Source organism: Aythya ferina, assembly GCF_964211825.1.
Source record: "Aythya ferina genome assembly, chromosome: 11".
NCBI lineage: Eukaryota > Metazoa > Chordata > Aves > Anseriformes > Anatidae > Aythya > Aythya ferina.
Genome location: NC_140307.1, coordinates 12,487,782 through 12,515,232, shown reverse-complemented (window position 1 = coordinate 12,515,232; position 27,451 = coordinate 12,487,782). Strand labels below are relative to the sequence as shown.

At 60.1% G+C, this 27,451-nt stretch overlaps 3 protein-coding genes across 3 annotated transcripts; 2 read left to right on the top strand and 1 right to left on the bottom strand.

Annotated features, from left to right (window-relative positions):
- Nucleotides 1–6,105: 6,105 nt before the first annotated feature.
- LOC311442685 (uncharacterized protein C15orf39 homolog) lies at nucleotides 6,106–12,475 on the top strand. Its single transcript, XM_084532196.1, has 3 exons — nucleotides 6,106–6,237; nucleotides 8,155–11,596; nucleotides 11,937–12,475. The coding sequence occupies exon 2, from the start codon at nucleotides 8,215–8,217 to the stop codon at nucleotides 10,894–10,896; it is 2,682 nt and encodes an 893-aa protein (XP_084388322.1). The 5' UTR covers nucleotides 6,106–6,237; nucleotides 8,155–8,214; the 3' UTR covers nucleotides 10,897–11,596; nucleotides 11,937–12,475.
- Nucleotides 12,476–12,690: 215 nt separating this feature from the next.
- On the top strand, nucleotides 12,691–17,503 carry LOC311442686 (uncharacterized protein). The gene is made up of 13 exons (XM_084532197.1): nucleotides 12,691–12,726; nucleotides 12,971–14,291; nucleotides 14,396–14,454; nucleotides 14,566–14,714; nucleotides 15,058–15,152; nucleotides 15,307–15,365; nucleotides 15,492–15,628; nucleotides 15,703–15,827; nucleotides 16,028–16,086; nucleotides 16,339–16,493; nucleotides 16,569–16,675; nucleotides 16,938–17,060; nucleotides 17,296–17,503. The coding sequence occupies exons 2-13, from the start codon at nucleotides 12,984–12,986 to the stop codon at nucleotides 17,341–17,343; spliced, it is 2,424 nt and encodes an 807-aa protein (XP_084388323.1). The 5' UTR covers nucleotides 12,691–12,726; nucleotides 12,971–12,983; the 3' UTR covers nucleotides 17,344–17,503.
- A 2,904-nt stretch (nucleotides 17,504–20,407) lies between these two features.
- LOXL1 (lysyl oxidase like 1) lies at nucleotides 20,408–27,451 on the bottom strand (the record flags this gene model as incomplete). Its single annotated transcript, XM_084532198.1, has 6 exons — nucleotides 20,408–20,527; nucleotides 20,639–20,734; nucleotides 20,829–20,985; nucleotides 21,307–21,444; nucleotides 21,927–22,035; nucleotides 26,338–27,451. 6 exons carry the CDS (start codon nucleotides 27,449–27,451, stop codon nucleotides 20,408–20,410), a joined length of 1,734 nt encoding a protein of 577 aa, XP_084388324.1.

Genomic DNA, 27,451 nt, shown 5'->3' with positions numbered 1-27,451 from the left:
GCTTGGAGGTGAAGCTCCTTACATCGCCCACACTTTGTATTTTATTTGCAGGGGGAGGAAGACGACGGGCACTGCGCCATGCCAAAGGCCGGGTGCCACCCTATGAGCATCCCGTGCTTGGTGTCACCAACCTCTGGTCCACGTGGCCACAGAGGACATTGCGTGCTGCATCTCCGTGCCAGCCCCAGGCCACCCGTTGACCTGCTTGAGGAAGGAGCAGGAGATGCTTGGAGCAGGCAGGAGGTCGGACCGGCCGACCAGGAAGCCTCCGAGATGCTGCTGCCCTCGGGTACGACGAGGGATGAAGGCTCTGGGGAATTTTCCCCTCTTGCTGCAGGCTGTTGGGGGAAAAAATATACATCAGGAAGCTTCCTGGCTCAGCATGGTGGAGTTTCATGTTGAGGCAAAACGAAACAATTGAAATCCCTCTTGCTTCGTGCCGCGGGCTCAGCTTGAGCCATGGGATGGGGTTGGTCAGGGCTGGGGCTGGATCAGGCTGCCTTGGGGGGAATCGGAGGTGGCACGGCCACCGTCAGCCTTCATCACCACCATCATCATCACGGGGACACCCGGGGTGGGAATCGCCTCCTGGAGAGCTGCCGGAGATGGGCGAGGTGCTGCTTTTTGTGCCACCGGGGAGCCTGGGGCTGGGATTTACCCACGGCAGCGGCCGCTGGTGAGAGATCTGGAAAACCCGGGGCCCGCCGCGCCTTGCGCCGGGCTTCCCAAAGTGGAGCAAACCAAGCCTGGCCCATTAATTACCTGCTCGGGGACAAAGTTTGTGGGTTTGGGCTGCCCCCCTCCATGGAAAAAAACAAAAATGCAAATTAGGCAGCCTCGTTAGACGGCGGGACGTGTCTCTTGAGCCTTGCACATCCTTGGGCCCGATGCGCACCAGGCTCCTTACATCTCCTGGCACCTGCCTCCAAAAGCAAGGTTTTGGTGTGTGGTTTTTTGATTTTTTTTTCTTATTTTTATTCCTTCCTCCCTCGTAACCCTATTGATTTTTCCATCCGGCCCTGAGCCTGCATCCCTGTAGGTACGTGCTCGGGTTTTGCCAGCATCTGGTCCGTGGCCGACCCTGCCCCGGTTGGCAGTGTGGTGCCCCGCGGGAGCCCTGTTTTCCCTTCAGTGGCTTCTGCCTTATCTCTCCAAGGCTTTTCACCTGGTTTTTACGTCAAAGGCACGCTTGGGAGCCGTGTTGCTGGCGTGCCCCAGCAGTTGCAGCCCAGGGCTGCCAGGGATGGAGCCCCCGCAGGCTTTGCTGCTTGCTGGGCGCTCGCCTACGAGGTTGGACATGGGTGGGTGAAGCCTCCCCATGGGGAACTCATTGCCTTTCCATAGTCACCAACCACAGTATTAAAAAAAAAAAAGAGAGAGAAAGAAAAAAAAGCACTCCCTGAAAGCTGAGATCCCCCCAAAGGGGAACAGATCACCAAAAGAGGGGAAGAAGCAGCGTGGCCATGTCTATGGGATCCCACCACCACCAATTTTCTAGACATCCTTCCTTTGGGTTTCCTGGTGGAGAAAACTGGCAGGCGAGACCCAAAGCCACCACCTCAGGGACAGGGGAATAGGGGAGAAGAGCTCCGACCCCAAAGCATCATGCCAGAGGAGGTCCCACAGCTCAAATGTTGGGCCCAAATCTGAAACATTGTGTTGGGCACGACCAAGAATTTCACTTGTTTCTTTTTTTTTATTTTTTTTTCCTTCCAGGCACCGAAAATTGCTGCGTGGGCAGAAGGAGATTTGGAGGTGATTGATGGGTTTTCAGTGCCTGCCAAGCAGATGTGCTCTTTTTATGGGCATCAGACACCCGGGCTTGGCCTTTCTGGCTGGCAATGCCAGCTCCCGGGTCTGGGGAGCTCGTGCCCCGTGGAAGATGTTCCAGTTGGCTTTGCATGACCAAAGACTGCCCCATGGTCAGAGAAAGGGTTTTCCTGCCTCATCTTTTTGGGCTGAGGCGCATCTTCCACCATGGAGAGCCTTGAGGGGTCCCTCCATGCCGCCCCACGCACGGGGGTGCAGGGCCATGGTGCTGGGGCTTTCCGCCCTGCCCCATTTCCCCGGGCTGTGGGGCCAGAAGATTGCTCAAGGCCGAGGCTGTGGCGTGTCCCCGAGTCTTGGGGACAGCTGTGGGTGTCACCAGGCTTGGCCCTGAGGGGTGCGGTGACCACACGCTGCTGGGGTGGGACCACAGGGGGGTTTCCAGCAGGGAACTCTGCCTTGTCTTGGCCCTGCCAGGGCAGAGCAGTAATTTTCCATCCGGCTTGGTGGCGTGGAAACACACCCAGGCACGGAAAAAGCCTGGAAGGGAAGAAAGAAGAAAAGGAGACACTTGGCCAAGGCAGCTTGGCGGGGTCCCAAGGCGAGGAACGGCTTCAGGTTCATCCCCTGTACACGGCCCAGGACCCCAAACCCTTTAACCCTATGCTAATAACAATCTGTTTATTGCCCCGGGTGGTTTGGTCTCCATCCCTGGAGGAACGTAACGCAAGGAGGGGGAAAGGCTTCTGTGCAAAGAGACAACGGGGGTGGGTAGGGGCGAGTCCTGGGAGGGTAAATAGGGGGTGGCTGCTCCCTGCCTCTCCTTTTGCCAGATCTGGGGCCGTCGAACCGAGCTGGCAGCCGGCAGGCTGAAAGCGACCCAAAGGAGGTGCTGCTCCATGCCGCTGGGAGGAGAAAATCCCAGGAGGGAAAGCCACCAAGGAGCCCAGCCTGGATGGGGCAGGTCCTGCTCCTGGCAAACTCCCCTGACATCTCCTCCTGGCTCCTTTGTGCAGCCCCCCAGGAACATCCCACCCAGGAGACCCCCCGAGCCCCTGCACGGGGCCAGCCCCAGGCACTGGCTAGCTAAAACATGACCACCCTGGGGCCACACCCATCTCTATGGCTGGAAATAAGTCCCTTTATTACAATTTTCCCCCCTCATTTTGGCTCTTTTGTCCGGATCGGTTCCCTGGGGATGCTCTCCCTGATCTCACAGGTTACAGGTGGTGGAAGGACAAAGGCAGGAACAGCTGGGCAAGAAGGAGGAGATGGGGCAGGCAGGCCTGAGGTGGCCGTGCTCAGCCCCAGGAGCTGCTCCAGGGGCCGTATTCTGCCCCATGTCCTCTGAATCCCACAGAGAAATCAAGCCACCACTCGCTTCACCCCTTACCAGCCATTTGTCCCTCGCAGCAGACAGCAGAACTGCGTGGACAGAGGGTTGTCCACCCCTGGTGCTGGTGCTTGGTGTCACAGTGAGATTTTGGAGGAAAAGCTGAGCAGGGGGACACGGGATCTGGGCCTCCAAACTTCTCATCACCACGGAAAAAAAAAAATAGTGAAGACAAAATTGAGCTCCTCATGGTCATGTTTGGCATCCCTCGGGCGTCTGTGCCTGCTCTGTTGTTGCCGGGGGGATATCTCGTTATTTGCAGATAATTACCCGGAGATAATGATATCTGCATCCACAGTGAGGTCTTACTGGGTCTCGTCCTTCCTGGGGTGGCCGTGGGTAGTGGGAGTGTAAAGGGAGAAGCTCGGCGGTGCCTCGTCCAGAGGTGGCCACCACCAGCCATGCCCCAAAGCGACCACCAGCTGCCCCATTGGGCCCTTGGGACCTTGGAAACCTCTCCTGGCCCCAAAATAATGGGGCCCTGAGGAGTTCATTGAGGGCTTCGTGTCCTCAGGAGGCAGCAGCTCCGATTCTCTCCATCCCGCTTGCATGATGCAAGACCCGGCTCGCTCCATGGGGAACGGGCAAAGTGTGAATTAAGAGCAGCTGCACAGCTCTCTGGCTCCAATTAGCTCCATAATTAGGGCTTCATGGAGGACACGGCTACCTCCAGGGGTGTCTCCAGGGTGAGAGCTGCTAACAAGCCTGGAGGCCCTGGGATGGGGTTAAAGCCACCTCATGGGTGGGAGCGGAGGGGTGGGACAGGAGGGATGGGGATATCCTTGGGTTGGTTCAGTTGGGTGCGGGGCAGAAATTGGAGAAATTGTCCCCAGATTTCCCTGGGTCCTTGAGGAACCAAGACCCTATGAGCATGTCGATACGGGAGGCTCCAGTCAGAAGCTGCCCCCAACGCCAAGTGATGAAGGCTCCATCTACAGAGCCACAGAGGACGTTGGTTTGGTTTTTTATTTTAGGAGTGAGGATCCCTGTGTGCATAGCTGTGGGGCTGCAAAACCTCCTTGGGGAGGTGACTGGGCTGTCCCCACTGGTAGGGACAGAAAAGTTCAGGATCAGTCCCTGCTGGTCCCCCTGGGTGCCAACTTGTGCCACGATGCTGTAGTTTTTGGGGCATCCAAGGGACATCCCAGCTGCCTGTCACCCCAGGGCTTGCAGCCCTGCTCCTTGGTCCCTGGGGTCCCATCCTGGCCACAGCTGGGAGAAACGAGCCCAATCTGGAGCCAACACGTTTCCTGAGCGCCGCCGGGGCCCAAAGGCAGCGAACCGCAGATAAAAGTTGCCCAAGAGATGAACCCAGAGATAGCTGCCGGCACTGCCGGGGCTGCGAAGCCTCAAAGAGACAACTTGAAAACCACACGCGGCCGAAATCGGGCTGGGGCAGGCAGATCTGCTCCTGGGCTGCTGGGGGGGGGGCTGGCAGCGGCGCACCCATGGGTGCTCAGCCCCCATCACCCACCCCATGGCCGAGCGTCACGGGCAGTACCCGAGCTCAGCATCACCCCCCAAAGACCATTTCCCCCAAACTGCCCGTGTCCTATTCTATATATTCAAATATATTTAAAGTTCCTATCTACTGTAAGCACGCCGCTTTGGTGCACCAGCAGCCCAAATTTCGGTTGGTGCTGCGCGTGAAAAGATGAATCACACAGGAAGCTCTAGAGAAGGAAATCTGCAGCAAAAAAAAGAGAGAGAGAAAAAAAAAAAAAAAAAAGCAAACCAAGAAACACAAAACCAGAAAAACCAACCCAAACCACAAGGCAGGTATGTGCTTAGGGAATGGGTAGAGAAAAATAAATAAATAATAATAAAATAAATGCTGCAGGGAAAATGGAAGACCCTGAGGCATGTCGAGAGGGGAGTTATATGGCAAAATAATGTGTTTTAGAATTCATTTTTAACAAAACACCCCCTGGAAATGAGAGGAGGCTGCCCTGAGAGCCTCTTGCCACACGTCCCAGCATTGACATGTCTTTTTAGCAGGAAAACGGTATTACAGAAATTACGGGGTAAAACCAATTGACCTAGCAGACCAAAAACTATGAAGTCTGGGGGCGATAAAGGAAGATTTGGGGGAGATTTGCTTTTCAGAGTTCAGCAGGTAGGTGTAGAAATACTGGACACCCATCCCTTAAAATAAATTGGTCCAGAGCAAGTTTCCTTAAATTCTTAGAGTTTTGAGGCTTGGATGATGCCAAGGGGAGGGTACTGGCGAGGAAGAGGAGGAGGAAGAGTGGCACAAAGGTGCAAAGGGTTATCTGTCACACCAAGAAGGTGAGCTGCTGTCCTGCCCTAGATGGGAAAAATTAATGCCAACCATTTCTTTTTGGCCATAAATCCAAATAAAAAGGTCTGCTAAGGGTTTCCTAAGACTTGGCTCCCTTCCACCGCTGCCTCCCCGGAGCTGCTGCAAATTAAACAAGCCGTCAGGGTGAAATAATGGTCAGGAGCCCAACAATTTGGGCACCTGGCTTTGCTCCACGAGGTCCTCCATCACTGAGACTTGCCGCCGGGCACCGTTCTGCGCCCGCTGCTGGACCGAGGCCCCAGACCCCCAATTTTAGAGGCTGGGGGAGGCTGCCGAGCCTCTGCTAGTGCCTCGCCAAGGGGCTGTGTGTGCCTCCCTTCCTCTCCCAGCACCGGTGTCGCTGGGTTTCAGTGGTCCTGGGGGTTCGGCATCGCTCGGGGGCTGTTTGGGGCAGGGAGGCTGCGGGTGAGGGCTGCGAGTGGAGGCTCGGCGGCCTCCTCCCATCCCTCCCCGTGAAACTGGGGGACTGGGGGTGGTGGTGGTGGTGGTGGCAGAGCCCCGACGAGCTCAGTGCACGTGTGGGGGAGGCCGGCCCGGCCTCATCCCCTCCTCCGGCCGGCCCCCGCGAGCACCCAGCCTCCTCCTCCTCCTCCTCCTCCTCCTCCTCCTCCTCCTCCTCGCCCTCCTCCTCCCACTTCCTCCGCACAATGCAAGCAGCCGCCCGAGCGGGGCAGAAGCAGCCGCCGGCCCCCCCCCGCCGCCGACCCCCCCGGCCCGGCTCCGTAAGATGCTCCCGGGGAGGCAGCGCCGCGAGGTGAGTGCGGGGAGCCTCAGCCTCCTCCTGCCCGGCCTCCAGCCGGCCGCGGGGCTCGCTCCCGGCTCCCCTTCGGTGGCAGCTTTTGGGGGGAGCGAGGCAAAAATAGGCCGGAGCGGCCCCCCCCGCGCCCCCTTTTGGAGAGGGTTTCCGCGCCCCGCCGCGGGTCGGGCGCGCCGGTGCTGGGTTCCAGCTTCGGTTTCGGGTTTTTCCCCATTTATGGCCGGTTTTAGAGCATGTGGTTCCTGCACCGTGCGCGGCTGCTGCTGCTGCTGCTGCAGCTTTCTTCAAATCCGCCCCCCCGCTCCGTGAAACATCGCTGGGGTGCTTTGGGGAGCGGTGACCCCGCAGCGGGGCCGTGCCGCACACGTGCCCGCAGGTGCGCGCGCGAGCTTGGGGACCGGCTCCCCAAAAATCTGGGCGCCGGTGACAAATCCCAACGGGTTCCTCCCAGCCGGGGGAAACTCGGGAGCCACGGATTCCTCTGGGGACACGCTGGGAGCAGGCGTGCGTGGCCTCCCGGCCGCTCCCCCAAACGCCCTGGCCACCGATCGCATCCGGAGCTGGTGGAGACGTCGGGAAGGTGACCTCCTCCTCCTCCTCCTCCTCGGCGGGGACACGAGGTCCCAGAGCCGCTATCGCAGCCGGACGGAAGCTCACGGGAAGCCCCTCTGCCAGCAGCCAGCACCGCCAGGCGTCACCTCCGCCACCCGCGAGGGGACGTGGGGACACGGGGACGGAGCACGTGGCAGCAGAGCCCCAAAGCGGTGCCGGGGGAATCGAGGCTGCCTTGGCGCTACCTGGGTCCTCCCCAGGGGAGGCTGCTCCCAGGCCTCACGTAGGGGGAGGCAGAAAGGAGCCTCTGTGTTTATATCCCTTAAATCCACGGTGTTTTGCCTGCCTGAACACCCGGATGAGGTTGGATTTTGGGAGCGGTGCTGGGGGTCTGTCCCCGTGCTCCAGCTGAGAGCGGGGGCGTCCCCCTGATGTGGGGTCGGTTGCACAATGGGTGTCTGTAGATGGGCATGTTTCGGGGAAAGGGGAAAACGAAGCGTGGGAACACCATAAATTGTGAAATTCCTGCTTCCTCCTGAGCCCGGTGTCCACCCCAAGCACCGTCCCAACCGCCAGCCCTGTCGCTGCGCATGGAGGGGGCATCTCCAGCTCCGTGTCCTCCCCGTGGGGCGCGTGGGCAGCCGCCCGCCTGGCCGCTTCCTGCTGCCTTTTTGTGTTTCTCCTCCCGAAAACCTCCCACCCCAAATGTCCCGTGGTGACCGAGGGATGTCAGCGGGGAAACGCGTTTCCTCCCCGCCGCGTGCAGAGCGGGGACAGACCCTTGTAGCAGAGCAAAACCGCCGCGCTCGGCGCCCTTTATCTACCCCAGCAAGCTCGCCCAGCTATCTGAGCCATTTCCCCTTTTGTGGACGAGGCTTTTATCTTATCTCCACGCTCTCTTCCTCCGTTTCCTTCTCTGTTTCTCTGCTAACTCTGGCCACAGAAAGAGAAAATAAACAGGGGGTGGAGAAGGGGCACCAGACCCCACCGCTGTTCGTCCCTCCGGGGGGTTTTAGGGATGTTGAGTAAAGCTGGGGATGTGTGGGGTGGCGTGGGGGATGCTCACAGGACTCGGAAGGTGCTGGGGGTGCCCAGCGGTGCTCTGGGGGGCAGAAAGGGATGCTGGAGGGGTCTCAGGGGGTGCTGGAGGTGTCTCGGGGGCTGCTGGTGGTGCTGGGGTGAGGATGAGGAAGGCCGGGCAGTGCTGTGACGGTCTGCCAGCTCCACCTGCTGGCACGCGCTGCCTGCTGCTGCGGGGCCCACCCCGGCCCAGGAGAGACCACGGGGGTCCCTTGGGGTCCTGGTAACTCAGGGGAAGGATGAGGTGGCCGTGGGTGACCCGTGCTCTCTCTGCCCCTGCAGGAAGGCCAGCTGACCTCGCCCACCGCACGCCCCAGTCCTGCTGCCGGCCGTGACGTATAGATGGCCGCGAAACGTCCCCCGGAGCCTCTGGACGCCGTCGTCTTCAACAAGCTGCCTCGGGTGGATGCCGAGCCCGGCCCGGGCTTCCCCCCCGTGCTCTGCAAACCCAGCCCCGTGCCCACGGCCGGCTCCGAACACCACCTCAGCTACAAGGGCTCCTACTTCTCCTGCCCGCGCGCCGAGGGCCCACTCCTGCACTGCCTCCTCCACCGGCCCCGTAGCCCCCCGCCGGGCAGGCTGGGTGCTGAGCAGGGCGCGGACGCCTTGGTGTGGGACCTGCTGATGGCGCGGGACAAGTGGCCCGGCCACCAGGGCCACCCCTTCCCGATGAAGAAGCCGGTGGCCGTCCCCAAGCCGGTGTACGCGGCCCCGCTGTGCTTCACCCCGTTGGGCTCCGGAGGGGGGGACAGCACCCTGCAGAGGGCACCGGGGGCTGCGTCCCCCCACGGCGAGCCCTCCCGCAGGGGTCCCCACCCTGAGCCCAGCCTCCTGCCGCTGCCCCCGGCCTCCCCGGTTGCCTTCTCCCCCTATTACGCTGCCTTTGAGAAATACCGAGGCCCCTCTGCCTCGCACGACCTGGCCAAGGCCCCTGAGCTCCCCGGCCGGATCCAGGACCCCTGGCCAAAGCTCCGTGCCCCCGCTGGCAGCCCGGTGCACCGGGAGCATCCCCCGGCGTGCTACCCGCAGCCTCCCTACCCGCAGCCTCCCTTCCCGCAGCCTCCCTACCCGCAGCCCCCACGTGCAGACCAGCCTCCGGGCTCCCTCTCCTCCTACAAAGCCCTCGGCTTCGCGGCCAGCGGGGAGCCTGCCCCTTTTCCCGGTGCTTACCTCAAACCCCAAACCCCCAGGACCTACTTCCCTGGCCCCTTGGATGCCTTTGTGCCGAGGCCAGCTGGGCCCGGCGCTCTGCCCTCACCAAAGGCAGCGGGGCTGCCGAGGGCTGCCGAGCCCCCGCTGCCCACCGGGTTCCTGCATCCGAGCCCCAGTTTTGCCTTCAGCCCCATGGAGGCGGCTTTGTTCGGTGTCACGGAGCACCATGGGGCCGGGCGAGCAGTGGAGCCCCATGGAGGGAGGCCGGCGGCGAGGCCCGGCAGCGCCTTCCACCCTGTCCGTGCCCCGCAGAAGATGCCCGAGGGACTCGCGGGGACATTCCCCAAGGGAGACGCCGGCTACGGGATGGACGTGGTGGCCAAAAGCAGCCCCATTACCTCCCAGCACCACCCAGGCACTGGGGACGCTTGTAGGGTCGGGGACACTTGTAGGGTCCGGGATGCTTGTAGGGCTGGGGACGCAACCCAGGAGCCTGCTGGGGCCGCCTGTCCCCGGGAGAGGCTGAGGGACCTCAAAAGTGGGGAGATGTCCGGGGAGATGTCCCCCGCCTCACCACCGATGCCGGTGATCAACAACGTCTTCAGCCTGGCGCCTTACCGGGAGTACCTGGAGGGGACCGAGGCCTCCGCTGACGTCCCCGTCCCCAAGGAGCACACCCAGGGGGACACCTCGCCCCAAAACGCAGCTGGCATTTGGGACTCTGGTGCTGTCAAGGTGTCGGTGACGCCCAGCGAAGGGGAGGGTGCTGACCAAAAGGTGCCCCCCGAGGGGCCCAAGGCAAAGGCCGTGTCCCCAGAGCCGGCGGCCAAAAGCCACGAGGGGCTCCAGGGTGGTGAGGTGGCGCTGGACCTGAGCTTGAAGAAGAGCCTGGTGACAACAGGGGACACCCACCCGGACACCAGGCAGCCCCAGGAGGACAAAGAGAGGCCGCTGGGGAAGGTGGAGGAGGTGGGGGAGGACACCAAGCCCCCGGTGCCACCCCAGCTGGTGGAGGCCGTCTCTGGGGACAGGAGCCACTTCCAGAGCTCGGCCGCCTTCATGTCCAAGAAATACAAGATCCTCAGGTCCTGGGGGCCGCCCCGTGCCCCCCAGCCCAGCCCCGTGCCTCGCAGCCCCCCTGGCTCCCCACCACCCAGCACCTCGGCCCCGCAGGGGACCTGCCACCGCCGCCTGACGCTGACGGACATGCTCGTGCCCCAAGCTCCCCCTGTGCTGGGGGAGGACGGAGCCCCCCTGCCCGTCTGCTGCGATGCCCCGGCCCGGCAGGGCTTGGGCAACCCGTGCTTTGCTGCCCTGCACGCCGCCCTCTGTGATGTCCTCGCCTGCTCGGTGGCCGGGTCCTCCCCGGAGCTGCTGCAGGAGTGGCTGAGGAGGACGGAGCCGGAGGAGGCGCTGGCGGAGATGCCCAGGTCTCCCCCCAAACCCAAGAATGGGGTCAGGCTCCCTGAGCCCCCCAAACCCCCCAGGGGCAAGGAGATCTGGCTGGCTTTCCAGGACGTGGCTGCGCTGCTCAGCAAGCTGCTGTCCCAGCTGGAGACCTTCATGTTCACTCGCAAGTGCCCCTTTCCCCACGTGGTGCGGGCGGGTGCCATCTTCATCCCCATCCACGTGGTGAAGGAGAAGCTCTTCCCCAAGCTGCCCGGTGCCTCCGTTGACCAAGTGCTGCAGGAGCACAAGGTGGAGCTGCGTCCCACCACGCTCTCGGAGGAGAAGCTGCTGAGGGACCTGGAGCTCAAGAGCTGCACCTCGCGCATGCTGAAGCTCCTGGCTCTCAAGCAGCTCCCCGACATCTACCCGGACCTGCTGAACCTCCTGTGGCACCACTCCATCAGGCAGCAGCTCGGTAGGTAGCTTGGTGGCACCCCAAGCTCTTCCCTAAGGGGCTCGTGGAAGGATGTCCCACCAAAAACCAAGGATGCACCACTGAAAAGTAAGGATGTCCCATCAAAAATCAAGGACATCCCACCAAAAGTCAAAATGTCCTGCCAAAAACTAAGGATGCCCCACCAAAACACAAGGATGTCCCACCAAAACCAAGGCTATTCCACCAAAACCAAGGATGTGCCACCGAAAACTAAGGACACCCCACCAAAAAATAAGGGTGTCCCACCGAAACCAAGGATGTCCCACCAAAAAATACAAGGATGTCCCAACAAAGAACAAGGATATTGCACCAAAAATCAAGGATGTCCCACCAAAAGCCAAGGATATTCCACCAAAAAGCCCCCCAAAAACCCCAAGAGCATCCTGCACAGGGACTGGGTGGTGACACATGCCCACCACCACCTTCCTTCTCCCAGCCCCTTCCCCACTGCTCCTCGTTGGCTCTCCGAGCGCTCGGCCACCCGGCTTCCCAAAATCTGCCTCCACGTGGCATGGACCATGCAGAGATGAGGAACCCCAAAGCTTCTCCCGAGGAAGCCGAGCTCCTTCCGGGTGTCTCTGGATGGGGACAATCCCACCGCCACCCCTCGTGTCCTCGTGCTGCAGCTGGAGGCCGGCACCGAGAGCCTTGTGTCGTACGGGGTGGAGGCCGGAGGCTGGCCAGTAGGTGAGTCTTTTGTGGGTATTTGTAGGGATTTGTCATCTTTGGGGGCATTTGTGGGGGTTTTTCATGCTCAGGGTGGACCAGGAGGGCCACAAGAGGGGCTGCTTGAGGGGGTTGGGATGGTGGGGACCCCGCTGTCCCCCATGACCTGAGGGAGAGACTGAGGGCATCGGTAAGGCTAGGGGAAATGCAATTTTTCTTGATTTTGTAAAAATTACAGGGGAATTGCCTTCGCAAGGAGACACCTTCATGTTATAACTCCTAAAAATATATATATAATAATAGTAATTTGTATTATAACTTCTAAAAAAAATAGTAATTTATATTTGTCTTTTTATTTCAGAATTCGGCTTCACCCACTGACCGCGCTGGACCAAGGTGCAGGGATCCAAGCTGTCGGAGTGTGAGCTTCAGCCCCGGATGGATGGAGAGAAGCTGCGAGGAAGATTTGGGAGACTTTTAATGCCAAAAACACTCCCAAAAATGCTGGGGGCATCCCAGGGACCCCCCGATCCCCCGGACACGCAGCCAGCCTTATGCCCAGCCCCAGGGCCTTACAACCTCCGTGCTCAGGTGTTTCCAGCAGGGGAAGAACGAGTTAAAATGAGGATTATTGTTTATTAATTATTATTATTTTTTCACTACAGGAATATTTATTTTAAACTAAGAAAATGGGGAAAAAATGGGGAAAAAAAACAAACAAACAAACAAACCACAAAACCCATGACTTTTACTTAGCCAAATAGGGCAATGTGGAAAGCAGCGTTTGCTGACAAGCCAGCAGTTTGGTTTTAGGGATCAAGGAATCTCTGCTTTATTTAAGGTTTTGTAAGACTTCCCGGAGGTGCCTCACCTCATTAAAGGGCTCGGCTCATTTTCCAACACTGCGATCCCGTCTCTGCTTGGTGGCTGGGATGGGGAGGACCCAAATGATCTCCCAGGCAGCCCAAACCCCATTGTTTGTTTCTTGTAGGATCAGTCCCCACAGCCCCTCTGCTGTGCCAAGGGCTTAATGAGGAGCTGGGGGGCACCTGTGCTAATTGGGACCAGCTGGAGCTGAGCTGGGACATGAGATAAAAGCTCAGGGCCTGGGTGGGGGCTTGGTGCTTCCTCCTCCTGGTGGGTGCTGTGAGGTAGGAGTTGGGTTTGTGGACCCTCTTCTGAGGGGCTGTTTGGGAGTTTTGGGTCTTGCTGTGGGGGTTTTGGGGGTGTTTGGGGTTTTGTCTCCTGTGTGGGGTGAGGAGGGAGGCTGGAGAAGAAGTAAGGGTGGGTGAAGCTGTGTGAGAGGGGCTTTGGTAAGGGGCTGACCCTGATTTGGGGTCTGCCCTGGGGACAATTTGGGGTGCCCCCCTAAGGTTCCTTTTGCACCCCTTACAGCCACACCGTCCCCATGGGCTCTCCCTGGTGGAGCTGTGGGGTGGCCCCACCACGTCCTGCAGGTGACACGTCCCTGATGCCCTGCAGCAAGGGGAACGTGGCCCCAGCCCCGTGTCCTGCTGCTGGTGGTGGGCTGCGGTGCAGGGCTGTCCTGCTGCTGGCCGTCTGTCTGTCCATCACCGTCCTGCCCCATGGCCTGGGCTCCCTGGTGGCTCTGTCCCCTGGCCGCTTGTCCCAGAGGGGACACGGGGACCCACGCAGCCACCCCACCATGGAGCCACCTGCATCTGAGGGCACCTTGGGCTGCTTCTGCGGTGAAGAAAACTCCAGTCATGGCATGGGAGCTGTGGGACTGGCCCTGGGGACACCAACTGGAGCTGTGATGCTGGGGGACAGCAGTGTGACCGTGTCCAGAGGCTTCTCTGATGTCCAGCGTGGAGTTCCTGGAGGGCAGGAGCAAGCCGTGAGCCCTGTCCCCTGCCACCCTATAGGTGGTGTGGGTGAGGACCCTGCTGCTGCTCACCTGCAGCCCCCTGCGGGGCCATCCCCAGCCCTGCTGTCGGAGGGGACATCCACTGCTCTGCTTTCTGTCCCTGCTGTCACACCAGTGGTGCTCTGGTCCTTGGGCACTGCCTCGGCATCTCCCAGTGCCACGTCCCGTGGTGTCAGCCACCCGCAGGTGCTGGTCCCTTCGGATGGGTTCGGGGGACCTGCTCTCCCCTCTGAGGAACAAATTGATCCCTCCCCACTGTCCACCCACCCCACTCTGCCACCACCCTCCGAAGCCTCTCCTGTCCCCACATGGACATGGGTCCCCAGCTCCTCAGGTCCTGCTGAGGCTGGGGTCAGCTCGGCAGCCCCTGGTGCCACCGAAGCCCCCCATGAGGATGGAGCAGCTACAGGGGACTCCTGGCCTCCAGACCCCACTCTGAGCTCTGTGCCACCTCCCAGCTCCAGCCCCCTTGCTCCCAGGCACCCCCCCAGCACCACCAGCTCTCCATCCCCATCCCACCCACCGGCTTCCCCTGCCCCGAGCTCACAGACCCCAGCAGCACCAGCAGTCACACCTGATGCTCCTCCTGCATCCAGTCCTTCTGTCACCTCCTGGCACCCCTCTGATGTCCCCACGGCCACCAGCTGGGTGGCAGCAGGAGGAACCCTCCCTGCAGAAACAGCATCGAGGAGCGCTCCCGGCTCGGTGCAGCCTCCTGTGCACAGCCTGCCCCTGAGCTTCAGGCTCCTGGGCATCGCCTACACCGAGGCTCTGAGCCGCAGGGCCTCAGGGAGCTACAGGCAGCTGGAGGACGAAGTGAGGCTGATGGTGAGTGCCAGCAGAGCCCCCCGGGGGGGTCTTTGGGCGGGGAGCCCTGGGTATGCTGGTTGTGGCGTGCAGGAGCTCCCCATCCCCGCGTGCTTCTCTTCCAGCTGGGCCAGGCGCTGTCCTCCTACGAGAGCTTCCTCCAGGCCAACATCCTCGAGTTCAGGTGGGTGCAAAGTGCCCGTGTGGGGCTGCCCCAGAGGGAACAGAGCCCCCCAGGCGTGCTGCTGGCCCCCAGTTGTGGGTCAGCCCCAGCGGCTCCTCTCCTGCCCTCCAGGAACGGCTCGGTGCTGGTGCGTGGGGAGGTTTTGTTCCAGGGGGATGCCCCCAGCAGCTCCCACCTCATCCGCACGCTGCTCACGGAGGCGAGCAGAGCAGGGGATGCCTTCAGCTGGTGGCTGGAGCCCCGCTCTGTCAGGTCTGGAGGTAAGCCAGGAGGGTCTGCAGCAGGGCAGCCACCCCCAAACTTCCCCTGTGCACTGACCCAAGCCCAAACCTCCTCGGTTTAGCCCTCGTGTAACCTCTCTGCTCCTGATCCACACAAAACCATGTAGTGCTAAGGGTGCTGGAGACCCTCGTGGCCCAGTGCTGGTGCCAAAACTCCTGGGTTTCCCCTCCTTGAGCTGCCTTGGGTGCAGCCTGAGCCCTTCCACCATGGACAGGAGAGCTCCTGCCCTTCACTGAGTGCCTCTGCCCCCCAGCGTGGGCTCAGGGCTGGGCACGCAGCTGGGGGAACAGGCACAGACAGAGGTTTTCTCACCCCTTCCAGGCTTCAGCTTGGAGAACCTGGACCCGGAGAAGCTGCCCATCTCTCTCACTGCCCTCCAGCTCCGCCAGGATGGGGTAGAGCCCCTGGTGAGCGAGGTATGGTGAGCCTTGGGGGCGTTGGGGCTGGTGCCCTGGGATGGATGCAGCGGGGCCAGGAGGAGGGAGTACATTGAGGGAGCTGCTCCTGGTCCCTTGGGGTCTGAGGGTGAGCTGCCGGTGAGGGATGAGCTCCTGCCTCCTCCTCTTGCAGGTAATTCGGGCTCTCAGTGCCCTCTACCCCGTGAGGAACTTCACCGTCAGCCACCTCAGGTACGGGCAGCCCCTCTCCAAATCTCCCTGCTGAGCCCCATTTTCATGGCTCTGAAGCCACGAGCTGCTGGGGGCTGCCAGCAGGAGGATGCTCCTGCCTTGCTTAGAGCCCTTCTCCCTCCTCAGACCCCTCGGGGGGGACCTGGAGGTCACTGGGGACCTCTACCTGGACACTGCTGTCCACGCCGACATCGCAGCAGTGCTACAAGCCCTGAGGGTGCTGGCCAGCAGCTCCGTGGATCTCAGCTCCCTCTCGGTGCAGGGTAAGGGTGGTCCCTGCGGGTTATGGGGCTCGTGGCTGTGTCTGCAAACCAAAACCTGTGTCCTGTCCCTACAGGAGCCAGGCTGCCCCTGCAGGTGTACCCCATCTCCTTCCTCATCACCAACAGGCGTTTCAGTGAGCGCCTCCTGGACCCGCTTGCTGAGGAGCACCGGGGGCTCGCCAGAGACCTGGGAGAAGTGGTAGGAACAGCTGGGGGAAGGGGTTGGGGGTCTCCTAGGGGCTGAGGACCCTGGAGGAATAGGGTCTGTGTTGGGGTGCCCACAGCAGCCCCCTGGGACCCTGTTGGGTGATGGCTCTGAGGCTGTGCTGGTGGAGGTCTCCTCCATGGGTGGTGGAAATAAAAACCCCTGGGCACTGCTGAGCAAATCCTCTCTTCCAGGTGGCGAGAGCCCTACAGGGGCACAGGAGCTTCCTGCAGGCGGTGATAAGAGGATTTCTGTGAGTGGGAGTGTGGGACTGCCCGGGCAGGGGGGTTAGGGGTCTGGGGGGGGTCTCAGACATCATCCCTGGGCTCTGAGCATTTGAGCCCAGAAGGGTTTGTGGCAGGGGCTGGTGTTTTAGGGGGCTGGCATCTTAAGTCTTTGGGACCAAAGGGATGTCTCTGGGGGCTGGGAAGGAAATCCCAACACCTCCTCATGGGGCCCTGCTGGGACAGACTGGTGCAGGAGCTCTCCCCAACCTTCCCCCCAGGCCTGGCTCCCTGCTGTGCCATGGGGACGTGCTCTTCCAGCCCCCTGCTCCCACCAGCCTGGAGGTCCTGGAGGCGCTTGCTCTCGCCGTGGGGCCAGATGAAGCCTTGGCTGGCTCTGCCTTCCACGTGGACCCCTATTCCATTGCTGTCGGAGGTAAGCTCCCTTTGGGGTGGGAGCTGGGGGGCTCCATGACCCCCAGGAGGGCACTGACCGCTGGCTCTGCTCCAGAGGACACCCTGGAGCCTCCTCCTGCTCCTGGCTTTCCTGAGTCTGTGGTGGCCATCATGGTTGTGTGCGTCCTCATCATCGTTACCGTGCCCATCATCTTGCTGGTGGTAAGGGTGCTGTCCGTCTGTCCGTCCGTCTGTCCCCTCAGCGGGGTCATGGAGCTCAGGTGGCAGCTCGGAGGGTGGTGGGCATGAGGGCTGCGGTGCTTCACCTGGATAAAAGAGGGACTGGGGAGGGGTCCGGAGGTGTCACGGCTGTCTCAGCCCTGCACAAGGGTTGGGGTGCTCCAAAATAACCCCAAAAATCCTTGGGGGGGGGAGGCTGCAGTGTGAGCAGGGCCTGGCTGCAGCCTGGTGCTCCCCTCCCCAGGTCCTGAGGACCAGGAGGGGCAGCTGGAGCGATGTGGCCGTCCTGTGGGACAGGAGAGACCCCGAAGTGGGGACGCAGACCCTGGAGATGGAGAACCAAGGGTTCTGGGTGGCCTCTGAGCAGGTGAGTGGCCTTTATGGGGGGGTGGTGGTCCCTGGGGGTGGTTTCTGGTGGGAGCTGGAGGCAGGTAGCTGCGGGGGCTCTGAAGTCACTTCAGGGGTCTTGGTGGCTGGGCTGGGGATGCTCCTGTGTGATGCTGGGATCTGGAGGGGCTCTGAGCCCCCCTTGGGGCTGGAGGAAGGGGAGGGGGTCCCTGCTACAGGTCCTGGAGGGGGACACAGCCACCTCTTGCCCTCAGGACACAGAGGAGGCTTCTGCGTGCTGGCAGACGGACTCAGCATCATGAGGGAAGGAGCTGCTGGGCTGAACGAGGCGAGGAGGGATGCTGCAGCACTGTCCCTGCTCCCCCTTCCCCGCGGGATGCCAGCTGCCCCCTGAGAAGGACGCATGCTCTGGTATAACTTTTTGTACAAAATAAGCTTTAATAAACTGTTTGTAGAACCCCACACCTGCCTCTCCTCTCTTTCTGCCTTTCCTGGGTGGGATTCGGGGTTTGTGGGGCTTGCCCTTCACCCAGCCTTAAGAGCTAAGTAGGGCTTGGGAAGCCCAAACCATGACCCCAAACCTCCAGAGCTCAGCAATCACTGCCTCTGCTGCTGCTACCCCTGGGGACTTGAGGGGCCAAGACTAAGCAAGAGCAACTCTGAAATATTCTCATATTTAACTTCTCTCTAACCTGTGCTGTTTTTCCCTTTTTTTCATAGAAGCTGAGGCTGAGCTTTAGCTGGAATAAAGGGAGGGATGCCCCAGGGCCCAAAGGTCTCCTGTTTAGCACTAGAGCTGGGTTGTTAGACCCTTTCCCTCTTTTTTTTTTGGGGGGGTCTCTGGCACTACCACACTCCCAATAGGATAAAAACCATAAAGATGTGGAAGTGTTGGAAGTGTTCTCCTGAAATTTGGTCTGCCTGATCCCCAGAAAGTAGGGCTGTGTGGGCATCTCATTTATTAATGTTATTTTCACCAGTTTTTAAAACTAAAACCCAATCCCCCTGGGAGCCAAAGTGTACTTCCTAGTTCAATTCTTTATTCAGTGCTTGTGCACAGCTAAAGCAGCTCCTAATTAATTAACCAGGCAATACTTATGTATACAGCTGTGGTGATTAACATTGATACCCAAGTTATAGCAGTGATTGGTTTATGGCCTTGTCAGAACCTGCTCACAGCAGCTGGTTGGAGGCTGAGCCTCTCTCCTGATGCCCAGATAGAGAGCTGGAGCTGAAACGCAGGCCACAAGCTGAAAATGAAGATCTGGAGGGAGGAAACACGGGGCACAGGCTTATATATTCGTACAATAGCACAAGATGAAACCACAGGTCACAAACAGAATAAAGACCCAAGGTGGAAACACCAGGCATAAGCTAAAGCATGAACTGAAAACAGCAGCCTGGTAGTAAAATGCAGTGCATAAGGAACAAAATTCCCATTTAAATAAGTATCAGACACTATTTATACACTGGCCTGAGCTGAAGACACAGGTGATGCACTGAGAATAGAGATCCAGGGGTGGAACACAGGGATAGGAGCTGAAAACAGCCTGCTGGTGGTGAAACACAAGGCAAAACAGCATCAGGTGGCTGGAGCTGGGAGAAGCCTGAGCATCTCCTACCTGCTTACCTCTGGAGCAGACCCCTGGGACCTGGAGCTGGCAGCAGGGCATGAGCTGCAAACAAAGATCCAGGGTAAAACACGGGGCTTAAGCCAAAATGGTCACGGTGGTAGTGAAACCCAGCCAAAACTAGTTATGGAGCAGTGTATGCATGCTAGCACAAGGTGAAAACAAATGCCATGAGCTGAAAATACAGAGCTGGAGGTGGATCCTAGGGCATGGTGGGCAAAACCACAAGGAGCTGAAGCAGTTCCTACCTGGTGTGTGCTGAGATGCAAGGCTGGGGCTGAATGAAGGCCTGGAGCTGGAAACTCAGGGCCTGAATTGAAAACGTAGACCTGGAGTTCAACTGCAGGGCTTGAGCTGAAAATGAAGATCTGGGTGTAGATAAATCCTGGGGAGCAGGGTGAGATGAAAACGTTGCCCAGCTGGAGCTGCACGAAGCTGGAGCACCTCTTACCTGGAGCAGCCCCCGTGGAGCTGAGCTGCAGGGCACGAGCTGTAAGGAGGCAGCGCTGAAAGGAGCCGGAGCATCAGGTGTGTGCAGTGCCTGGAGCTGGGGTAGGGCTGGAAACCCAGTGCTGGAGCTGAAATTAAACATCTGGGAACAAAAGGTGCTGAAAACGTAATGGGGGGTGAGGACATGGCACTGGGGGGGTGAGAACGGGATGCGGGGATGGGAAAGGGGCATGGGGATGGACCCAGTGGGGAGCAGTGGCCCCACTGCAGGCACTGCTGGGCACGTTCAGCACCCACCAGCTCCTGGCAACACGGGACAGGGCAGGGCAGGGCCCCCTTGGCCCCAGGACCCCACACCCAAGGGACCCCTCGCCCACCCCACCCACTCAAAGGCACCCCCTGCCCAAACCACCCTCCCCAGCTCAGCTCTGCTGCTTGAAAGAGATTAAAAATAATAATAATAAAAAAGCCCAAAGCAACGGGTTTTTAATGGGTTCCATCTTTTTTTTTTTTTTTGGTGTGAGTTTTTTTTTGCTTTTTTTTTTTTTACAGCTGGTGAAAATAATAATAAAAAACCAGGCATCCCGTTGTCCCGAGGGCTGCGTGGGCAGCCCGAATTTCAGGGGAAGCACCTCCAAATCTTTGCTGCTTTCATCCTACGGGGAGCGTGGTGTTGCTGGAGACCCCCCAAAAAAAGGCAGAAAGGGTTCAACGACCCAGCTCGCTGTTGCTAAATGTGAGATCTACCGGCCTGGTAGCATCTCTCCCTTTATTCCAGCTAAAACTTGTCATCAGCTTCCATCAGAAAATGGAAAAACGACGCAGGTTAAGGAGAAGTTAAGTATCAAAATATTTCAGAGAGTCTCTCTCGCTTCCCTCGTGTCATGTGGAACAGCTGGGGTGAGTTTTCTGGGGTGGTTTTGGGCTTGAGGAGCTGCTGGTGGTGGGGCTGGGGCAGGTGCCGTCCTTCAAGCCCCCTCGGCTCAAGATCTGCAGGGAGAAAGACAACGATTTGGGGCTGAAAAAGGTGAAGGGATTCCTTTGGAAAAATGCATATTGCAGCTGTTCCTGCTCCTAAATAACACGAAAATGGGGAAAATTCAATATAAACACCCAAGCAGGGTGACGGAGGAAAGCACTGACCCGCAACCCAACCCTTTGCCAAACCCATCCCAAAGTCATGACAACAATTAACCCTCCACCTCCTGACTCGTCCGTCCCCAGGGATGGACAGAGCCTGGTGGGACAGATGGACGGGCTGACGGACAGACAGACAGGCAGCTCCTTACTGGGAGATCTTGCAGTTTGTCGTGGCGACGTAGCGGCCGGTGTAGTGGATGTTGCAGCGCACCACGTTGTTGGTGAAGTCCGACTCCAGGACGATGTATTTGGGGTTCACTTGGACCTAAGCGGTGGTGGAAAAACACCGTGCAAAAATGAGCAAAAGGGGAAGAAGAACCCCAAGAAATGAGCCCACACATTGACAATTTTTGCTCCTAAAAAGTAAAAGCATCACCTTTAGGACGTAATTCCCTGGCTGCACGTCCGTGATATCGATCCACTGGCAGTCGATGTCGGCGTTGTAGGTGTCGTAGCACCCTGGGCTCAAGCCCTGCGGGGAGAGAAATGAGTTTGAGGGGTAGGGAGATGGGTTTGGGGACCAGCCCCGAGGACCCCGACCGGTCGAGGAGCATCCCGAGCCCAACCTGGGTGTGGGAGGTGCAGGCGTAGCGCTTCAGGTTGCCGAAATCGCAGGTGGTGTCCTCCAGGCAGAAGCTGGCCTTGTGGCCCTCGGCCACCTTCCTGCCCGTGGTGGCATCCAGCAGGTCGTAGTGGCTGAACTCGTCCATGCTGTGGTAGTGCCTGGGGGCGGGAGGCTGTAAGTGTGGCCGTACCCCCCCGAAAATCCCCCCCAAATTGCCCTGTCCCCACCCCAGGTGTGAGTTTTGGGGGTGTGAGGGGCTCCGCAGTGACCCCATGCTTACACCAGCCCGTGGCCAAAGGGTGACACAACCATGGGGACTTCTGGAGCAAGGAGGCAAAGCCAGGTGAACCCCCCCCCCCAAAAAAAAAAAAATAAAAAAAAGATCTCGGGGCTGCAAGCAGGTGAAATGAGCCACAAAACCATGGGGGAAGGAGAGGGGGTACAGAAGCAGGGGGGCCACGCGGGTGTCCCCAACTCACTGGTGGCAGCTGTGCCACTCCCAGCTGTGCCGGGGGCGGCTGGGCAGGAAATCGGCCGTGCCCTGGTTCTTCACCCGCTGTGGGAACCGCAGGAGCACCCGCACGTCGTAGTCGGTGGCCTCGGCCGTGTAGGCGGTGCTGGGGAAAGTGGAAGTTGGCGGTGGGGCCATGCCCTTCCCCTTCCCTCTCCTACACCCTTCATCCACCATTCTTCTTCCTCTGTCCTCCACGCTCCATCTTCCTCTTTCATCCTCTGTCCTTCTCCTCCATCCTCTATCCTTCACCCTCCGAACTTCATCTTCCATCCTTCACCCTCTGTCCTTCCTCCTTTGTCTTCCCTTTCCCTCCTTCATCCTTCATCCTCTATCCTCCATGCTCCATCTTCCTCTTTTATCCTCCATTCTCTACCCTCCTTCCTTCATCCTCCACCCTTCTGCATCCTCCACTCTCCATCCTTCACCCTCCATCCTTCATCTTCCATTCTTCACCCCATCCTCCTCCTTCACCCTCCTTCCTTCTCCTCCCTCCCTCCTCCTCCTCCCTCCCCCACTTCACACCATTTCCAACCCGTGACCCCCCTCTCCCTCTCCACTCCGTCACCCCCAGGACCCCCAACCTACCTGGCCAGGCACTTCTCCTCGGCGGCGCAGCGCAGCGAGTAGAGGTGTGCCCGCTGCACATAGGTGGATGCCTGCACGTAGTTGGGGTCGGGCACCAAGTCGGGGAGACCTGCGGGGGACACACGGCCTCCTGTGTGGTGCACACCCAAAACACCCACAGGTCCCAACAGCTCCACCAGCGTGCTGGCCCCAAAGGGTCGCCATATGGCCAGCAAGGGGATAAAGTGCAAGGACTGGGGGGGTTGATGGTCTCCGGGCATGCTGTGCCTCAGTTTCCCTCATTGCAACCTTGTGCAAAGCAAAGCCCTGTCCTGTGCTCTGTGCCCAAGGGTGTTGCACCTCTGCTTGGCCTCCTGTGAGCTGGCCAGCTCATCCTCATCCTCCATCCTCATCATCCTCATCATCCTCCCCTCCATCCTCATCCTCACTATTCACGTCTCCATCTCCATCCTCATCTCAATCCCATCCTCACCCTCACCATTCCCATCTTCATCTCCATCCCCATCTCAATCTCATCCTCACCATTCCCATCTCCATCCCAATCCCATCCTCTTCATTCCCATCTTCATATCCATCCCCTTCCCCATTCCCATCTCCATCCCCATCCCAATCCCATCCTCATCATTCCCATCTTCATATCCATCCCCTTCCCCACTCCCAACCCCATCCCCATCCCCATCCCCAGCACAAGAGCCAGTCCAGCTCCCCCCGTTGCACCAAGGATGTTTCCAGCATGTTGCATTTTTTCCTCCTGCCTTCCCCTTTATTTTATTTTGTTTTGTTTTATTTTATTATTTTGTTCCACGGGCAAGAAGAACAATGCCTCCTTGTTTCCCGGCCGGGCCTCCCCCGAGGGATCACGTCACTCGATTGGAGCTCGTTTCCTGCCCCGCTGCTTGGTCATCACTGCTGATGTAATGCCCAGGGGGGTCTGCGGGGCGAGGGGGAAGGCAAGAGGGCTGCAGGGACTTTTCCCCCTTAAAATCCCATAAAACAACACAGCAGACACAGAACGAGGTCCCCACCGAGCCGCGTTTTGGGGTGAGCACCTGAATTTAGTGCCCGTCCTGCTGGTGAGATGTGGGGAGAAGAGTTTGTCCTCGTCCACAAAACAACACTTCCTCGGCCCTGGTGTTTATAATAAATTCTTGGACGCTCCCGGAGAAACCCGACTCCTTCACCAACGGGGACGTTGCCCCCCCACGCGATGCTCACCCCACCCGGCCCCGCTGTTTTTGTAGGGTCGCCTTCCCAGCCCGCATTTCAGCTCGGATGGGCCACCGTGCGAAGGTGCCCCTGCCACCCTCCACGCCGAGCCCCCCCGTGCCAAATCCTCCTCCTTTCCGCTGACCGAGCTCTTTTCCACCTCCTGCAAGCCCGGACCTGGCAGCCCCCCACCGCTGCCTCCAAAAAAAGGGACAACCACAGCAAGAAAATGTTTGTTTTTCCTCCTCCGCCCCCTTGCCTCTCAGCCTGCCCAGGGAGCTGCCAGAGAAGATTTCCTTCTCATGCACCGTGAAAATCACAATAACAGCGAGCCAGCCTGCTCCCCGCCACGCTGTTTGTGCAGGTGTGAGGGGCTGAGCCGAAAAAAAAATGCTTTTACAAGCCCAAATGCAGGGAGCAGGGCTGGCTCCTTCCCCCTGCACCCCCTGCGAGGGGCGAGGCAGGTACTGACCTGGGAGAGGCGACCCAAAGGATGAAGGACCCCGAAAACCACTGCGACATCACCTCGGTTTGCCCATCTGTAAAATGGACGCAGCGAGGCTGCGATGGGCAGGATTATCGAGACGGTGGCGGCTTGGGGATGTTTTTTTTTGTAGTTCGGAGGGAAGCAGGGAGAAATGTGCCAGGTCCTGCTGTTTTTAAGTGACCCACGCACGCACACGGTGATCCAGGGAAAATAAAGCCCACCTGAGCCACGTGGAGGCAGGACCCGCTGCCCAAACCACACGGTGCTCGCCACATCCCGACCTGAGCATCCTCAGCGAGGAGCTCCCATCCCAAGCCCAACCCTGCCTTCAAGGAAAAAGAAGAAATAACATCAACACAGAGCAGCAAGCTGAAAAGCAAGAGGCGGTGCAAAAAAAAAAAAAATCAACCGAAAACGGGATTTTTCCCTCTTTTCTGTCTGAAAAGACAGCCAGATGTCTTGGCCAACTTGAGCTTCGCAGGAGCTGACTCACTGCTCTGCAATATTCGGCTTCGCCCAGAGACGGCTGCTTCTCGGGCTCGATTGTTTCCCACAGGTAGAAAAATCACGGCGTTAAGGAAGAGGCAAAAAGCAAACGTGCTTTTTTCAGTGAAAAAAAAAAAAGTGTTGTAGTGAATCAGGAGAAAAAAGGAGGAGGAGGAGGAGGAGGAGGAGGAGAAGGAGGAGAAAAAAGGAGGAGGAAAAGGAGAAGGGTTGGGGTTGTTTTTATTTTAGAAAGTTCACATGTGCTTAGTACTGCAGGCTGACACGGATAGACGCAGACACCGCTGGCCTCCACTTCCCCAGCCCTCGGTGCTGGGCCAGGAGGAGGTGAGGTCAAACCCATAAAATTGGCGCTTTGTTCTACACCTCCTGCCCAAAACGGGGTCCTGAAGGGGGACGAGCTCCAGGAGGCGGGAGGCCTTGCATGCCCTCGGACCAATGTGGGAATTTTCCAGCCCTGGCACGGCCTCGCTTTCTCCCGGAGTGGGAGGAACCGGTACCAGGTAGGGGACAGGCCAAGGGACCCACTGGGGGAGGCCTCATCGAGGCTCGGAGGGGAGGTGGAGGTGGAGGTGGGTCCCTGGGGAGCGGGGAGGCTGCAGCCAGGAGCATGGGGTGGGAGAGCACCAACAGCGCCCTGCCACGGCACCAGTACCTGAGCCATGGAGCTCCAGGACATGGTCCTGGGTGGCTGGAGGCTCACTTTGGATGGCTGGAGGCTGACTTTTGGATGGCTGGAGGCTCACTTTGGATGGACGGCTGGAGGTTCACAGTTGGTTGGATGGAAGCTCACGTTTGGATGGCTGGAGGCTCACGCACGCCCTTACAACCCACCAGGTGGAAGCCGGGGGTGATCTAATTGCTTAATTAACCCCCCCAGGCAGCCCAGCCGGCGGCGAATGCCGCGCATTCCTCACGGAGCCGGGCGGGATTACGCGTGTTTGAAGAGATTAGGGGCGTAATTAATGTTTGGCTCCGCTGCCAAAAGCCTCCTTCCCAATTAAGGAACCTGCCCAGGGTGGCTCTGCAGGTGACAAGGTGACCCCGAGGGGTGGCCCTGCTGTCCCTCCATGGCACAGCTAAGTCACCCCGAGGGCCCCAACACCATTTTGACCCTGACACCATCCCCATCATGCCCCGGCCTCCAGCACTGGGGGGCAGAGGTCCCCTCTGCACAAACTCCATCCCAAAATCACTTTCCCACACTTCTCCTGTGAGACCTCCCGCTGACCCGGGCTGGCTGCTCGCGCTGTGCTCCCTCGCTTGCACGCAACGGGGCCGGGCTGTGGGGCTTTTCCCAGAAAGCAGGGACGGGGCCGGATGGGTTGTGGGGTCAGCCGGGTCGGAGGCTCCAGCCGAGGAGGGTTTCCCAAGGGACAGGCAGGGATCAGATCCCCCAGGCTGCTGCTCCTCGCGCCCTCCAGCCCTGCCTCAAATTTCAGCAACCCTCAGCCAAAAGCCACAGGATTGCACCGATGTCGGGTCAGTAGGGCACGGAGCCACGGCAGCCCTGCTGTGACCTCTGCTGGGTGCCTCCCTCGAGGGACGGGGATGATGGAGCCAGGTGGGGGCATCGGGGTCCCAAGGGAGGCAGTACAAAGCCACACACAGAGCACACAGCATGCAGCCACCCCATGGAGGCAGGATGAGCGGGGACACAGCACAAACCCACCCCATAAACACTGTGCGTCCTCATCCCATGGCACACATCCACCCCACGGATGCAGGAGGAACTGGGACATGGCACAGAACCACCCCACAAGTGCATCATGCGAGCAATCCCATGGCACATATCCACCCCATGGATACAGAAGGGCCTGGGACATGGCACACAACCACCCCACAACCACATCACGTCGCTATCTCACGGCACACAACCGTGATGCAGGATGACCCGGGACAAGGCACACAACCACCCCACAAGTGTCACATCTCCAATCCCACAACACACAACCACCCCACGCTTGCAGGAGGACCCAGGACACAGCTGGCCCCCAGCGGGACCTGCCCCTGTCCCTTCACATCACCCCCACCCCACCCCAAAACACCCTCCCCAAACCACATTCCAGCATCCCCAGCCCCTCAACCCCCGTGTCAGCATCCCCTGGGTTGCACCCACCACCAGACCCCGATGCCACGAGCTCAGGGCCACCATCCCCAAGGGCGAGGGGGCACCGGGGGCACCGTCCCACCTCAGGACCCCCCAAAACTCACCCCGTCCTCCTTGGCTGGGCCTGTAGACGCTCCCCACGCTGAGCCGCGCCTGGCTGTCGGGGACGGCTTGCGGCACCTCGGGGCTGCGGGCGGGCACGTAGGGCTCGGGGCGAGAGGGCACGTAGGGCTCAGGGCGGGGGGCCCCGTAGGGCTCCATCACCACCCCGAAAGGCGGCTGCGGCTCGTGGGGCTGGTACTGGCTCCCGTACGCCATCCCGCCCGCCTGCGGCGAGCCGACGGGCGCTTGGAGGTTATCCGTGGAGGCCACGCCGCGTTGGTCGAGGCCGAAGGAGTCCGCGCCGCCCTGCTCCGCGCCGGCCCCGGCGTCGTGGTACAAGCTGTGGGAGTACCTCCGGTCCAAGCCGTCGGCCGGTTGAGGGGCATAGGGCCGCTCGGGGTAGTAGCCCTGAGCTCGGTAGGGGCTCTGCTCCTCCCCGTAGTCCTCGTAGCGTGCTCGGGGCTGGAAGGGGTACACCACGCTGGCCCCCGCCGCCGCCGAGGCCACGGCCGCCCCGCCGGCACCCGTGGCGCGGTAGTAGGCGTACGCCTCGTCGTAGGATGCCCGTGGGGCCGCCTCGTAGGGCTCAAAGGGGGGCTGCGGGAAGGGCGGCTGGGGGTACAGCGGCTGCCCGAAGGCCGCGTAGGCGAAGGACGAGGAGGACGAGGACGAGGAGGAGGAAGAGGACGAGGAGGAGGAGGAGGAGGAAGGCTGGCGCTGGCGTCCTGCCGGCCTCAAGCGCGGCGAGCCCACGCTGTCGCCCACCGGCCCGTCCCTCCAGTTGTCGGGCACCTGCCCGAAGCCGAAGGGGTGCCGAGTGTGGCCCCGCACCGTCTCGGAGCCCAAGCGGGGCGGTGGAGGCGCCTGCCTCCGACCCCCTCGGCCGGGAGCTTCGTCGGCCAGCAGCAGCCGGGCCCCCCCGGGCCTCTCTCCCCCCGGAGGCACGTACTCGGCGCCGGTGTTGAGCAGGCTGTACACCCGCCCGTTGTTCTCCCAGCGGATCAGCTGCCTCCAGGGCTCCCCGGCCCTCCCGACGGCATCCTGCCCCCCGGCCAGCAGCCACAAGCCGCAGCCCAGCGCTGCCCAAAGCCCCCACCAAACCCCCCGGCCCCCCAT